The sequence below is a fragment of the Megalobrama amblycephala genome, linkage group LG14 (genome assembly GCF_018812025.1).
Source record: "Megalobrama amblycephala isolate DHTTF-2021 linkage group LG14, ASM1881202v1, whole genome shotgun sequence".
In the NCBI taxonomy this organism is placed as follows: Eukaryota; Metazoa; Chordata; class Actinopteri; order Cypriniformes; family Xenocyprididae; genus Megalobrama; species Megalobrama amblycephala.
Genome location: NC_063057.1, coordinates 26,671,199 through 26,687,451, shown reverse-complemented (window position 1 = coordinate 26,687,451; position 16,253 = coordinate 26,671,199). Strand labels below are relative to the sequence as shown.

Sequence of the window (16,253 nt, the reverse complement as noted above, 5' to 3'; positions counted from 1 at the left end):
AAAAAAAAAAACAGAAAAAAAAAACGGCAGTCGCTCTGAATGAAAATGCAGTTTCGCTTTGACAGTAGATGGCGCTTTTGGAACAGCAGAAATAAATCGATACATAGATCTAATGTCTAACGATACGATGCATCGATGCAACGCGGGGGTGTTATTTATTGAGGCACCTTTGCTTTAACACTTTCCACATTTTCACACAATGACAGTCTATGCATTATCGCCAACACATGCATTCTGGTTTAAACTACCTTATAGAACTTGTGAAAGACGCTCGGGACAGTAGATGGAATGGTCACTGTCCCGATCATATATGTGACCTTGAAGTAATCCAAAAGTAATCAGATTACATTACTTTCATATTGTGGTACTCGGATTACGTAACTGAATACTTTTTTATGAAGTAATTTGTAACTGTAACAAAATACATTTTTAAAGTAACCATCCCAAGCCTGATCACAGTGATCCTACATTATTGTAAGAGTCATATACATTGCATTTTAGTACTTATAAAAAATAATTTTAAATTATATTTCCTTTTTATATCTCACAATTATATAACTCATTAAATCTTCACTTAATCTTCTGATGATGGCAAAAACCGAGCAGTTCATCATAGAAAGCAAGAAACGTTGCGTGTTGACACATTTTGCAAATATTTAAAAATGTTTTTAACCGGTCTTTAAATGTTGACATTAACAATATTATCTCCATTATCAGTGATTGTCATGGAAAATATCTAGAATAAATATGGATTTGTTGGTCTTCCTGTGAATACCTTTTCTCAGTTTCCTTGTATTGTACAAACAGACCACAGCTCTGAACAGAGTTGTTTTCAGGTCAGTGAAATAGCCTTCTGTTATGTGAAATAGTCTATTGTATGTGGGCGAGACAGTGTAAAATGTAGCTGAACTTTAGCTTCTTAAATTTAGCTTGATGCATGTTTATCTGGGTAATTTGCTTCATGTAGAAAGCATTTTTTCAAAACTTGTTAGCACAAAATGTATTTTTTTCTAAGAAGAGTGCCTATTATTCTTTCTTTTATTTTGTTCTTATTGGTAATACTTTTGGAAAAGAGACCTCAGAACTCTGGAAACAGAACAAAAATACTGTTGTTCCTCAAACAAACCGGACTGAAAAACCATTTGTTTTCCATTTCTGCTCTGAATTGTGTTCTAAATTGGAGAAATCACATTCTGGGTGCAAAGTTTTATTTTATTATTCCCCCCCCCATGTTTTCATGCCAACGTTTCAGTGCACTGGAAGGGAAAAACCTGCTAGAGTTTAATGTTATGTTTGATATTTAAAAGAGTTTCTGCTATGTTGAAGTTTTTCTGATTTACATTGTTCTGAAGAGTAGATGACATGAAGGTAAACACTATAGCATCTTACTAACATCTTACATGTTCATTAATTACAGTATATGTGCTAAATAAGGCCCCCCTCTGGCCCCCAAAATTTGGAATCGTTTTGCACCAAAAATGTTCTAAAACTGGGAGCAATATACAGTTTTTGCTGTGGCGGTTTAGTGATGAAAAGAGTAATTAATCGTACCGTAACTTTTTAGCTCTGTGAAGAAGAAATTACTTGATGACCAATGCAGAATAGCATGAAGGGCCCTATTTTAACGATCTGGGGCTGGGGCGATCGAAGCGTCTGAACATTCCTACCTCTATGGCATTTCATATAGGCTAATATATTTGTTATATTATATAGCCTAAATGTTAATGTGCAGTTGACAAACTATACATCATCAAAAAGATCTAAAACTCAAGCTTCACATTTTCACTCTTAAAATCTTATATTGACCGTAATTTCTTAATATGCTCAACATCCATCTAGACAAACCTCAGGCTGCTGACTTCCACACTCTACTTGCCTCATTCGATCTCAAGCGAGTGGCCACTTCAGCTACCCACAAATCAGGTAACCAATTGGACCTCATCTACACACGCTGTGGCTCCACCGACAATGCACTGGTTACTCCACTACACACCTCAGACCACTTTCTCATCACTTTTAATCTCAACCTGACCCCTAACTCAACACACACTCCATCACATGTTACTTTTCGGCGAAACCTACGCTCTCTCTCACCATCTCAACTATCCTCTTTGGTCTCATCCACACTTCCTCCCCCTAACCAGTTCTCATCACTGGACACTAACTAACATCTTGCTTAGATGACTTCGGCCCCCTTTTAACCAGACCAGCCCGCGCCACCCATGGACCACCACACACTGACAATAACATCTTAACGGAAAACGCACAAACCCTCTCCTCCTTCTCCATGCTCTCCGAGGCAGATGTTTCAAAACTCATCCTCTCCAATCACCCTACTACCTGTCCCCTAGACCCTATCCCCACTCGTCGTCTTCAGGCCATCTCCTCCTCAATTCTACCTGCACTCACTCACATAATCAATTCTTCCCTTCACACTGGAACATTTCCCACAGCTTTTAAGCAGGCTAGGATTACCCCACTGCTTAAGAAACCCACTCTGAATCCAGTACTTTTAGAAAACTACAGACCAGTATCCCTTCTTCCATTCATTGCAAAGTCACTTGAGAAAGTTGTGTTCAACCAACTGTCTACTTATCTCACACAGAACAACCTCCTGGACAACCATCAGTCTGGTTTCAAGAGTGGCCACTCAACTGAGACTGCCTTGCTCTCAGTCACTGAAGCCCTGAGACTGGCACGAGCGACTTCAAAATCATCAGTACTCTTCTTGCTGGATCTGTCTGCTGCTTTTGACACCGTTAACCACCAGATCCTCCTGTCAACACTCAAGTCGAAGGGCATCTCGGGAACTGCACTCCAGTGGTTCAAGTCTTACCTCTCAGATAGGTCCTTCAGGTTATCTTGGAGAGGTGAGGTGTCCAAGTCACATCATCTTGCTACTGGGGTACCTCAGGGCTCAGTGCTTGGACTGCTTCTCTTGTCCATCTACATGCCATCACTAGGATTAGACCCTTCCTATCAGAGCATTCCACACAAATTCTTGTCCAAGCTCTTGTTCTATCCAGACTGGACTATTGTAATGCTCTTTTGGCTGGACTTCCAGCATGCACTGTCAAGGCTCTATAAATGATCCAGAATGCTGCAGCAAGACTGGTCTTCAACGAGCCGAAGCGAGCACACGTCACTCCTCTCTTCATCAGTTTGCATTGGCTGCCAGTAGCTGCTCGCATCCAATTCAAGGCTCTGATGTTTGCCTACAGAACGACCGCTGGCTCTGCACCGCCATACCTTAACTCGCTACTTCAGACTTATGCGCCCTCCAGAAACTTGCGTTCTGCAAGTGAACGGCGGCTTGTGGTGCCATCACAAAGGGGCACAAAATCACTCTCACGAACCTTCTCCGGGTCTGTTACTGGCTGGTGGAATGACCTGCCACGCTCTATTCGAGCAACTGAATCTTTAGCCACTTTCAAAAAAATGCTAAAGACGTATCTTTTTCATCAGCACTTGACCCAGTAATAGTAGCACTCACCTTGATTTGTATTTTCATTCCATCTATTTGTGTATTAATTAAAAAAAAAAAAAAAATCCTTGCTACGAGCACTTTACTGTCATAACTGTGACTTCACACAGCACTTACATACTGTTGTTCTCATGTTGATTTGATTGATTCTACTGTTGTCATTTGTAAGTCGCTTTGGATAAAAGCGTCTGCTAAATGACTAAATGTAAATGTAAATGTAAAAGCATGCACATTTGGAGAAATATTGATGGATTCTCATATGTTTAAGTCAGTTTTCTATACAGAGGAGTAATATTTATTCAATATTTCTAGTCATCACTGTGAGCGCTGGATACTGTGTTTTCAATTCATACTTGCAACCGGAGGGTGCTCTGTGCACCTTTAGTCCACAAATTACTCTAAAGAAGGACAGGCATACCATGTGACATTCCAGGAACTAACAGAGGCTTCCAGAGATTGCTAACCAGATTAACACTTTTAAAGGTAATAAACACACGATTGCAACGACGTATACATGTATTGCCTCAGAATTTGCGTCTGAATAGCGCTCCCTCCGTGGGCGTGGCCGCATTAGCGGATAATGAGCTGAATCATGGCCATCTGACATGTGTCTCTTTTCATACAGATTACATAAACAGAATTTTTGTTTTCAATTCGACTTACACAATTTAAAACCTGACATTTCAACGTTTCTTTAGACATAAGTCTAATTTTTTTGTGATTAGTATTCACTAAGTTACAGTTAATTTTCTGAGAACTATCAGATTGGACTTCGTTCAGAGGGAGACGACAGATCGCGCGCAAATTATGAGTCAATACAGGCATACATCATCTCAATCATGTATTTATTGTCTTGAAAAGTGTTTATCTCTATGTAAAAGCCTGTATGTTAGCGACCTCTGGAAGACATGCCGTTAGTTCCTGATATGTCCTCTTCTTCTTTAGAATAATTTGTGGACTAAATGTGCACAGAGAGCGCCCTCCGGCTGCAAGTATGAATTGAAAACACCATTCCTGAAATGTCCTCTTCTTCTTTAGAATAATTTGTGGACTAAAGGTGTACAGAGCGCCCTCCGGCTGCAAGTATGAATTGAAAACACCAGCGCTCATAGTGATAACAATGAATATAGAATAAAATAACTCTTCTGTATAGAAAATTGACATAAACATATGAGAATCCATCAATATTTCTCCAAATGTGAATGCTGAATGCTAAAAACCTATATTCAGACTCTTTGCATCACAGAAATACATTATATTTTAAAGAATATAATAGAATACCATTATTTTAAATTGAGCTGAGACATGATTACAGAGGTTTTTTTCACACCCTACCTGACTGAAAGGCCTCATTAATATGCAGCACCATTGGAGGTTCTTTATGCGATTCTTTTGTCTTATCAGGTGTAAATGACCCATTATTCATGATGTTTCATGCCTCCACGCATACTGTGTTTCTTGACAAAAAGTGTCTTACAAAAACTAAATCAATATATTGTTTTAAATGAACAAGTAGGCATTATAATTTTTACATAATTTTGAAGCAAAAACTCTAGCCTACAACCCCCAATACCCAGAAGTCTTGTAAACACAGATTTAATATATATTTTTGGCCTTATTTCAGTGACTTAATTTTTTTGTTTTTTCAATAACCACGCATAAACGTTATTCCTTCAAAAACACAAACATGTGCATACATGTTCCTCACATATTATGGTAGCCTAGTTTGTGCTGAATACAGTGTAATGACACCTTTGTTTATATATAATATGTTTATGAACAACTGAAAAAAGCACAAATGTCAGGGCATGTCAAAACTTCTCCAAGCCCCAAATCAGCCTCAGACTCCAGAGGGTTAAAAGCCAGTTGCGCTCGGCCCATGGTGGATTCGCTATTTATTTACATGGCGGAATTTGCAAGCAGAAAAACTGAATTGTGGGGGGGGCAAATTGATGTTCTTTCTTCCTAGATTAGATATTAGAATGAATTAGAAATACACATTAGGAATTTATGAACAGGCACTGTTCACAAAAAACAGTTTTAGTTGTTTCTTAAAGTTTATACAGAAGGAAATTACTATAATTCATAATTTATGCTATTTCAAATATTTAATGGGGAATATGTCCATTATTTACCTTAACACTTAACAAATATTTAAAATACTTAGAAATATATTTGGCTGAACTAACATTTATTCCACAGGCTCATCATTCTCCAATATTAGGATTTTATTTCCTGTGTACATAAATTCTACATCAAACAATTGCATAACATCGTGACTATAAGCTCACACACACGTGACGTTCAGTAAAGTATAAAAGCAGAGCTGTTTCTGGAACTTCACAAAATCTTCCTCTGAGATTCTACAGGTGACAACCAAACCAAGGTGAGTTTTGGGAACAAAAACCTACTGAATAACATTTCTAAATTATCTTTGTCTTTAAAATACATTGAGAATCCACATATGAGCGCAGACATTTAACTTTTCCCGCTTATTCATTTTTAGGTTCATTTCAGGTTCATCATGGCAGTGCTGAGAAGTCTAATGCTTCTTTTCATCATCTTCTCCATGGGGAATGCAGAAGGTAATCAAAACATTTAATTGTAAAAACCATTTCTATTCCATTTACTAATATTCGCATGATTAATGAGGGATTTACAGTATAAAAGTACACAATCTAGGCACAAAATCACACAAACATAAAATAAACTACATAAAATAATAATGAAAAAATAAAAACATACTTTGCTGTGAATATTATGAATGTCCTAACATTTATGTACTGGATGCAGTTGATTTAGTCATGAAATGCCCCGCTGGATGGTCAAGTTTTGGACTCCGGTGCTTCAAGTACTTCTCTCCGTCAGTTAACTGGATCACAGCAGAGGTAATGTATTAAGATAAAACAAGGTGATTTGGTTACACTTTACATTAGGTGTCTTTCACTACATTTAGATAAATCAATTAGGTACAATGTACTTTTTTTGTATTGATGTTGTATTGCAAATCACTTGTGCTGCTATTGAGGTGGATACAGGTAAGGTTAGGGACAGTTATTGTGGTATGAGTAGGTTTAAGGGTGGGTTAAGGTGTAAGGAAAGGTCAACAGTGCAATCATTGATCTAATTACAGATGTAATTACATGCAGGTATTTTTTTAAAATGCAAGTACATGTATCTAAACTGTGTGAACTGAATCAATTAATTTAAATATTAGTACATAGTAGTTAATGATTGGGAATGGTGATTTTTATTATTTTTTTAAAATAAACCTTTCTTTTCTGCAAATAAATAATACAAAATCTGATACTGAGCAAATAATTGAACAGACTTTGTTTGAAAATGACTAAAATGGTGTTTAAAAAGTCACTTATGGTTTATGCTAAAAAGATTCGATTTAGTATTGACAAAAAAAAATCTGTCTCTTTAGAGAAACTGCCAAGGTCTTGGTGCGAATCTCGCATCTGTGCATAATAAACTGGAAAATGAGTTTCTGCTGGGTCTGTTGCCTACTTCTTCCTCACGTACTTGGATTGGTGCTCATGATGCTGTAAAAGTAAGTTACATTGTGTGTACTAAAGAGATCTATTTATTTGTAGACTGGAATTTCAGTTTCACTTGTTGTTTTTTCATGGTCCCTTTAACATTCTGTTGACTATAATTAACATTGCGTCTACATGTCTACTAACTTAGTAGAGAATTAGTAGACTGGAATTTCTGCTCTAAACAGTAAATCCAAATGTGCTAATGAAGATGGGTTAAAGCTGAAATGAATTAGCTCCGTACTGAAGTCTGAGTACAGAAGTGCACTCTTATAATCATGTCTTTGCTCTTTAGGATGGGCAGTGGTTGTGGAGTGATGGATCTGTGTATGACTTTACCAACTGGTGCGCTGGAGAACCTAATGGTTCTGGTAACGAGAACTGTATGGAGATCAACTTGTCCTGTAAGCATGCAGTCTGGTTTTTGAATACTTCACATTATAATTTACAATATTATAATTTCATATCATACAGTAACATGTAATGGCTCATTTGTATTTCACAAAGAGCCTATAATGTTCAGAATAACTTACTTCATTTTTCCACCCTACAGCTAACCGTTGCTGGAACGATGAGAGCTGTTCAAGCCAAATGGGCTATATTTGTGTAACAGATGCTTGAGATCATATGCAGGCATGCTGCTCCACAGTTACATTGATTTTACACTTTGTGATCTTTACAAAAAAATTATATTATAAAATTAATCTTCATGTGAATCTTTTCTAAGCTTTACTCTCTTCTGAAACACTCCTCTAATCAATAAAAGCATTAATAAAGCAAATCATGTGTGTTGTGGAGTTAAATCAAATGAATGTATAAAAAATATAAGAATATTGTGTCACAAGATTTGAGGATATGGTTATTAGAATGACATTAAATGGTGTAATCATCATGGGAGGAGTTTAAGGAAGCTGCACACAGCTGCTTCATCACTGACAAACACTAGATGACATTTACACGTTTGTTTCCTAGGCAAATATCACCCTCATCCAGCGCTTTTTTTGTTTTCTGTCTTATAAAATATCCCATTACTATTTTGGTGTGAGAAACCAAATCATGAACAATTTCTATACCTGTTTGACCGATCAGGTCAATAGTAATTCACTCACTGTTATGGCATTGCTAGTTCTGAATCTAAACAGCTGATAGAAACAAAACAGAACATGACTGCTGAAATATTATAGGAAAAAATTATTCTCATGCCAGAATAGGACAATCTCCAACATCAGAGAAGGTTCTCTTTCATCATCTCAGCTGAGTCTGGAACCGCATACTTTCCTACTATAACAAGTCTGTCGTGAATGTGTTTGTCTTTCTGTGCTCCGAATTCACAATGCTTGGACAGCTCATACAATTGTAAGACTGGTGCCAGACTGTCTGGACCAAGAGAGGACTTCTCTCTGAGAAAAGGAAATGAACATTTGAGCTCTCCCTTGCAAAATTAGCATCCCCATCCAAGATGCAATCACACTCGATGACACCTCAGCATTGCCTTAATCTACATTTCCCCACTGCAAAAACATGTTGTTCTTACTTAAAATATCTTAAAGTTCTTAAATCAAGAAGCATTTTCTTGACAAGTAGAAATTATTTTCTTGTTTTCAGGAAAAATAAGTCAAAATTAAGTGAGTTTTTCCTTAAAATAAGGAAAATAATCTGCCAATGGGATAAGCAAAATAATCTTAATCCAAACTGAAAACAAGATTATATAGTTTATTTTTGGTTTGATATAAGATTATTTTGATTACCCCACTGGCAGATTATTTTGCTTGTTTTAAGAACTCACTTAATTTTGACTTATTTTTCCTGAAAACAAGAAAAAAAAATTTACTTGTCAAGAAAATGCTTCTTGATTTAAGAACTTTAAGATATTTTGACTAGAAACAAGACAAAAACTCTAAGTAAGAACAGCATTTTTTGCAGTGCCTTTTTTTACCCCTCAAAAATTGATATGGTTTAATGTGAACAGTTATCATACAACACTATACATGTATGGAAGTAAATTAACACTCTGAGGTATCACCGGCGATACCACCGCGTTTTTTTTCTTACCAGTGTGAAAGAGACTCAAAATACTCCGTCAATGTTGCACATACAATTAAGAGTTATACACCATTTTAATCTGTGGAATATCTTCTTTTATTTGTGTACACTCAGAGTAAAAACAAAATGTTGTGCTTATCTCTCGTCTCCCTCTGAACAAAGTCAAATCTGATAGTTCTCAGAAAATGAACTGTAACTTAGTGAATACTAATCACAAAAAAATTAGACTTATGTCAAAAGAAACATTGAAATGTCAGATTTTAAATCGTGTAAGTCAAATCGAAAACAAATATTCTCTGTTTATGTAATCTGTATGAAAAGAGAGTCTGTGATTCAGCTCATTATCCGCTAATGTGGCCACGCCCACGGAGCCAGCGCTATTCATACGCAAATTCAGTCAATACATGCATACATCGTCTCAATCGTATATTTATTGTCTTGAAAAGTGTTTTGAATAGCCATAGTTAGCGATCTCTGTTAGTTCGGTTAGTTCCTGGATTGCCTATTCTTCTTTAGCAGGCATTTGTGGACTAAAGGTGTAAAGAGCGCCCTCCGGCTGCAAGTATGAATTGAAAACACAGTATCCAGCATTTATAGTGATGACAATAAATACTGAATAAATATTACTCCTCTGTATAGAAAATTGACATAAACATATGAGAATCCATCAATATTTCTCCAAATTTGCATGCTTTTAAGCTAAAAGCCTATGTTACGTCCCATGTTTGTTTTTGGGAATGGTATTTTGTGTGTTTTGTTTTCTTTTTCTCTTTGTTTTTACTTTCGTTTCAGCAGGGTGATGCAGGTACCTGAATGGACAAATATTTTGGTCAATCATCGTGACGTGGGTGACGACAACGCGCGGCTTCACCAATGAGGGCGTCCTAGTGGATGATTAAAGAGCGCACCTGTGCAAGAAGCGGGAGCTCTCTGGCACGCGGCTTTGCTTTGTTGTTTGGCCTCTGACTTGCGTGTTTGTTGCCCTGTACCATCTTGCGTTTAAGTTTGTTGGTAAAGTCTGTGTTCTTTGATAAACAGTGTTAACTGCTACTCGGTCTTTTTCTCTCTGGTGTTTTCTCGCCGTTCTCTGTTATCTGATTGATAAAACGATATTACTAAACGGGGGGGGAAGAGATAAAGAACAGGTAAGATATCACGTGATATACATGTGCAGCACTGAGTTATCAATTTTTGTTTAGAACACTAGGTTAGCGACACGTGCCACTTTTTGTATTTTTGGTTTTAGTAAGTGTAGAGTATTTAGTATTTAGTACTTTGACGCTGAAGATTTTTCTTTTTGTTTAATGTAGGGTTTTTTTGTGAATATTGATGGTTGAGTTAGGTTAGAAGTTTTGTTTTCTGCTTAGTAAGATTGGTTATATTTTGTTTCTTTCTTTGATTTGGCACGGTCTCGTTCTTTTATCTTTTCCCCGTTCTTTTGTGAATTATTTTTGGTTTATTAACGAATGTATATAATTTGTAAATTTATGTAAATATATTTTGGATTAATTGGTATTGGTTTCACGATAATAAACAAACACGTTGCTGACTTAACGCTGTGTAATTGTTTTCCAGTGCACGTTCAGTGTTTTAATGTTGCACCCTTGTTTACCCTAGACAATTTAAAAAAGGGTTTGTAACAGCCTATATGAAATGCCATAGAGGTAACATAATTGTTCAGACACTTTGCATCACAGAAATACATTATATTTTAAAGTATATAATAGAATACCATTATTTTAAATTGTAATAATATTTCACAGTATTGCTGTTTTTTTCTGTATGTTTGATTTACATTATGATGAGCTTGAGACATGATCACAGAGGGTTTTTTCACAACCTACCTGACTGAAAGAGCTCATTATTTATGCAGGTCATTAGAGCTCTTTATGCGATTCTTTTGTCTTCTCAGGTGAGAATCATCCATTATTCATGAGGATTCACGCCTCCACGCATACTGTGTTTCTTGACCAAAGATGTTTTAGAAAATTTAAATCTCTCTATTGTTTTATATGAAGGAGTAGGAAGGATACTTTTTACATAATTTTGAAGCAAAAACTCTAGTCTACAATCTCCAATACCCAGAAGTCTTGTGAACATATATATAATATTATTTTTTTGGCCTTATTTCAGTGACTTAAGTTTTTTGTTTTTTCAATAACCACACATAAACGTTATTCCTTCAAAAATACAAACATGTACATACATGTTCCTCACATATTATGGTAGCCTAGTTTGTGCTGAATACAGTGTAATGACACTTTTTTCCATTAATATGTTTATGAACAACTGAAAAAAGCACAAATGTCAGGGCATGTCAAAACTTCTCCAGGCCCCAAATCAGCCTCAGACTCCAGAGGGTTAATGCCAAATGTTTTTGAAATAAAAAGCTTGTTGAATTGCACTAAATGAAAAATAATATGCATTACATTAGCTGTGCTTGCATTTAGATGCATTGTATTTATAAGGCTTGTTATGGGCTGAAATTCAACATGTTCGTATATTTAAGCTGTGAATATTTCAATTCAAAACATTTCACACACATTTTCATTATTAAAAATTCAATCATTTATATTCATCTTTCAGATTTTACTTCCAAAATATTAATTCTGTTTAAAAATACAACCTATAATATTCGACTGCCAATTTTCGGTCCATTTTATTTCGCTTTACAAATTTGCTTCCACAAATTCAACAGAAAATTCAACATTTCACATCCGGGAACTGCAGTAAAAGCAGTGGAGTGCCGATGCATGATCTCCATCAGCTGTTAGTCTTCTTCACCAGCAGGTGCCGCTAGCGGCTGTTTACGAAGACCAGAGCAATGGCTAGTAAGTCATCATTCATTCATAAAAACGGATTTACAGAAATGGAGCAAGCCGTAGGTGAATGTGTGATGATTATCAGGGCCAGTATAAATGCAGAAAAGCTGATAAAGACACAAAAGCTGCATTTATGTTTAATTCAGTGTCTTTACGGTTACTTTCCCCTGGTTACTTCGACGTTAAACGTTTGTTTAATAAGTTCAAGTTCGTAGGGAAGGAAGAGGACAGGGTCGACTTTGACTGCTGACTGAGTTTTTATTTCAATAACAAGATGTCCAAACAAAAGTCTGTGCAACGCACAATAAACAGTCCACATCCACAGAAGGGCTTCACTCCAGCAGTGCTCTCCAGCTCAGTCCCAGTGTCTCTCAGTCAGCAGTCCCTCTCTCTCTCACACACACTCCTGCTTCTCCTGGTGTTTTATCCTGTCTCCGTGCCAATTACTGGAATTAGAAACAGGTGTTCGTGATTTACAATTAACCCACTCACTCACCACGCGTCTCCCGACTCTCTCTCCTGCTGCAGACTTCACTGAACCACGCCCTCACTGCCACAGTTTGATATTCACAAATTTAGGGACCGTCTCTAAAGTTACGACATTGGTTTTCACGTTTCTACCTTCAATAGCATTTAAAGAGAATGATTTAGTCACACAACCAACTGTAAAGTGTTCATCTAGGTGTCAGGTCGAACAGTGATGCCCCCTACTCTCTCTCTCTCACACACACACACAAACACTTGAACTCTTGTACACGCACATGCACACGCATATTCAAACACACCCCACTCAATGACCAAACCAAAGCTACTGTAAGAGAAGTAATATTGGTCAGCTTATCTGACTAGAGATAGTGTTACTTTAATTCAAGTGTATACAGATGTATGGGGACTGAACAAAATACTTTTAGATAGAGCTTACGGGTTTGCAACAACACGAGGGTGAGTATTTAAAGACAGAAATTTCATTTTTGGGTGAACTAACCCTTTAACTTTTAAATTTTTCTTCGAGGATAATATTGGTGAAGGTGTAGTTATACACTGTGAAAAATGGAAGATAGAGCTGAATGTGAAAGACCGCTTGTTTGTAAAAGAGCCGGCAGTGTGTATTTGGGGAACAACCACACTGACCAACCGAAGCCTGGAGGGAAAAAGTTGCCCACCACAAAATCAGATCCTAGGCCACCTCTGACACCTCACAAATGCAGAACACTAAAAAGCTGTGTGCAATCTGTCTGTGAAGCTCAACACACCTGCCTCCACTGCATGTGAAAGGTTATTTAGCATCACAGGACTAGTCTTCAGCCCAAAAAGAGCAAGACTGAATTCTTGTGATTTAAAAAACAATTTCTGTTGAAGATGAACAGCAAATTTTTCAGTTCCAAGTAATGACTTGGTTTTACTGTGATAAGCAAGAAGGGACATATGTCAGGAAATGAACACGGAGAGAGGATCCAAGTGCAAGTAAAACAATATTTATTGACAGAGTACGCTGTACAATAACTTCACTCCAAATGGGCAGTCGTTGCAGTGACTGAGGCGTGCTGAAGCAATGGCGTGCGGAGGCAGATGAACAGGGTGGCGCAGGGCTGCAGCGGGTATCAGAAACAAAGTATAATCCAACCCATACGCGGGCACAAGACGACAGTTCATATAATCCACCCAGACGCGGACACAAGACGATAGTCCAGAAATCCAGGAAACGGGAAGTGAAACACGGAACACACGACAGCGGGACAGCCTGCAACGAACTGACAAAGACACCATGTAGACACGCACATTAAATAGCAAACACTGAACAAGACACGGCTGGCAGCACATCACAATCAGACAGGTGGGTGACGCCCACACAATCACTCACTCATAGGCAACACACACCATAACCACACGAGGGCGAGTAAGTGAACCCATGAACCATGACAACATATAAATGAAATAAAAAATTGTTTTTTGTTCTTTAAATTATTTAAGTTGTGAAGCATGAAGTATTAATATCAAAATACTTTACATATTTAAGTATAATAAATATCACATACTTTAACACTTTTAGTCAAGTAATATTCTAAACAGTGACTTAACTTCTACAAAAGTCATTTTCTGGTAAAGTATCTATACTTTTACTAAAGTGTGACTTTCATCCACCACTCATTTTTAAAAACTCAAAGAGGAACATCAACACCTTGATCTCCCACCAGTCCTAGAGACAGATATTTGAATTGTTGGCGTAAGCTGGGGGTGGACGATTATTTCTAGTTGCAAAAACATTTCTGAGAGAGTGTCATGTAACTCTGATAGCATGGATTTAATTTGATTATTCTATAAAAAGAGAATATGATAAACTTATCTTTTTCATCAATTGGATTAGTGACTAATAATTACCTGAGAATGTCTCAAATGGTCCAACATTTTTTTTTTTTTGTATTTATTTATTTATAAAGCACTTTCCAGGCTACTCTGTAGCTCCAAAGTGCTGTACATGGTATACAAAAATCAATAATTAAAATACAGACAAACAAACAACACAACAAAACACATGCTCAATAATAATCCTCATCAGTGATGTTAAATGCTTATATGAAAAGTTAAAACGCCAAAGAATACAGATGTAATTTTAAGTGACTCTTAAAGATACCTAGTGTAGAGGACGATCTAACCTCAAAGGGAAGCATATTCCATAGTCTTGGTCTCCTTTTGATTTAAAACGTACTCTTGGGATCAGTAATAAAAATTTGTTTGAAGATCTCAACATTAAACGTGATTTGTATGGCTTAATGAGCTCCACCAAATAATCTGGCGCCATTCCATGTAATGCCTTAAAAACATACGTTAAAACTTTGAATTGGATCCTATAATACACTGGTAACCAGCCTAATGAAGACAACAGAGTAACATGATCAGTCTTCTTACTCTTCATAAGCATCCTAGCTGCTGCGTTTTGTACAAGTTGAAGACATGCAACATGAGACTGACAAGTTCCAGAATAAATAGCATTACAGTAATCAATTCGGGAGAAGATAAAAGCATGGATAACTTTTTCTAAGTCGCTAGTTGACAGAATTGATTTTAACTTAGCTATTGCCCGCAGATAGAAGAAACAATTCCGAACTACAGTTTTTATTTGACTGTCAAATGTTAGAGATGAATCAAAGATGACTCCCAGATTTTTCACTCTGTCCTGTAAATGATAAGCCCATGGACCTAGTATGTCAATTTCCGCCTTGTCCAACGCTGAACGGCCAAAAATCATAATTTCCGTTTTACGTTCATTTAACTGTACCAAATTGTCTGCCATCCAATCTTTAACTTCATCCAAACAGCTACGGAGTGTAGCACAAGAATCAGAACAATTAGGTTTTAGAGGCAAGTAGATCTGCGTGTCATCTGCGTATAAGTGATACGAGATACCATATTTTTTGAAGATTAATCCCAATGGGAGCATGTATAATAAAAACAAAATAGGGCCCAAAATGGACCCCTGGGGAACCCCACTGGTAAGATTTTCTGGATGTGACGAGAAATTACCAACCTTCACTATAAAAGTTCTTTGCTCTAAGTAAGAAGCAAACCATGAGTGAACCATACCTTGTATTCCAACAAACTGCTTTAACCGGTTCAAGAGAATCAGATGATCAATCGTATCAAACGCAGCAGAGAGATCCAAAAGTATTAAAGCAGCATGGTTCCCTGTATCACTTATGAGCAACAGATCGTTCACTACCCTTAAAAGTGCTGACTCAGTACTATGTCTACGTCTAAAGCCTGATTGGAATTTATCTAAAATATTATGCTTAGTTAAATAGGTAGTTAATTGTCTAAAAACTATTTTCTCTAGAATCTTAGATAAAATGGGAAGTTTAGATATAGGACGATAGTTTTTTAGGTCGCAGACATCCAAATTGTCTTTTTTTAGAAGCGGCTCAATAATGGCTTGCTTTAAACAGGGTGGGACAACCCCATTATAAAGACTACTATTAACAATTGATAAGATACTCGGACTGATAATGTCAAGGCCGTCCTTTAATATACGTACAGGGACAGTGTCACTGGGACAGAATGAACGCTTCAAATGACGAATAAGATCATGAATTTCCATGAGTGACACAGTTTCAAACTGACTAAAACAGAATCCTGTTGTCTCCATTACACTTGATTTAGCGGCAGAAATACCAATACTGGCTCTAATCCCATTTATCTTCTCAACAAAAAACTTAGCAAATAGGTTACATGTTGCTAATGAGGGAGTCAAAGTTACTTTCATTCTAGGACAAAGAAGTCTGTTGACCACAGTGAATAACTCTCGTGGGGACTCAGAGCTATTAGCAATGATATTAGCAAAATAGCTTTCTTTAAAGTGCTTTACTG

At 36.9% G+C, this 16,253-nt stretch overlaps 2 protein-coding genes across 3 annotated transcripts in view; one reads left to right on the top strand and one right to left on the bottom strand.

Annotated features, from left to right (window-relative positions):
- LOC125246308 (tripartite motif-containing protein 16-like) overlaps nucleotides 1-16,253 on the bottom strand; it is a 398,598-nt gene that overhangs the window by 339,470 nt on the left and 42,875 nt on the right. The gene's annotated exons all lie outside the window — the stretch shown is intronic.
- Nucleotides 5,364-7,800, top strand: LOC125246349 (ladderlectin-like). Of its 2 annotated transcripts, none has more exons than XM_048157322.1 (6): nucleotides 5,364-5,870; nucleotides 6,002-6,069; nucleotides 6,278-6,372; nucleotides 6,915-7,040; nucleotides 7,322-7,430; nucleotides 7,580-7,800. In XM_048157322.1, the coding sequence occupies exons 2-6, from the start codon at nucleotides 6,009-6,011 to the stop codon at nucleotides 7,645-7,647; spliced, it is 459 nt and encodes a 152-aa protein (XP_048013279.1). In that variant the 5' UTR covers nucleotides 5,364-5,870; nucleotides 6,002-6,008; the 3' UTR covers nucleotides 7,648-7,800. The 2 variants fall into 2 exon arrangements, with proteins under 2 accessions (XP_048013279.1, XP_048013278.1); XM_048157321.1 differs by having other exon boundaries at nucleotides 5,991-6,069.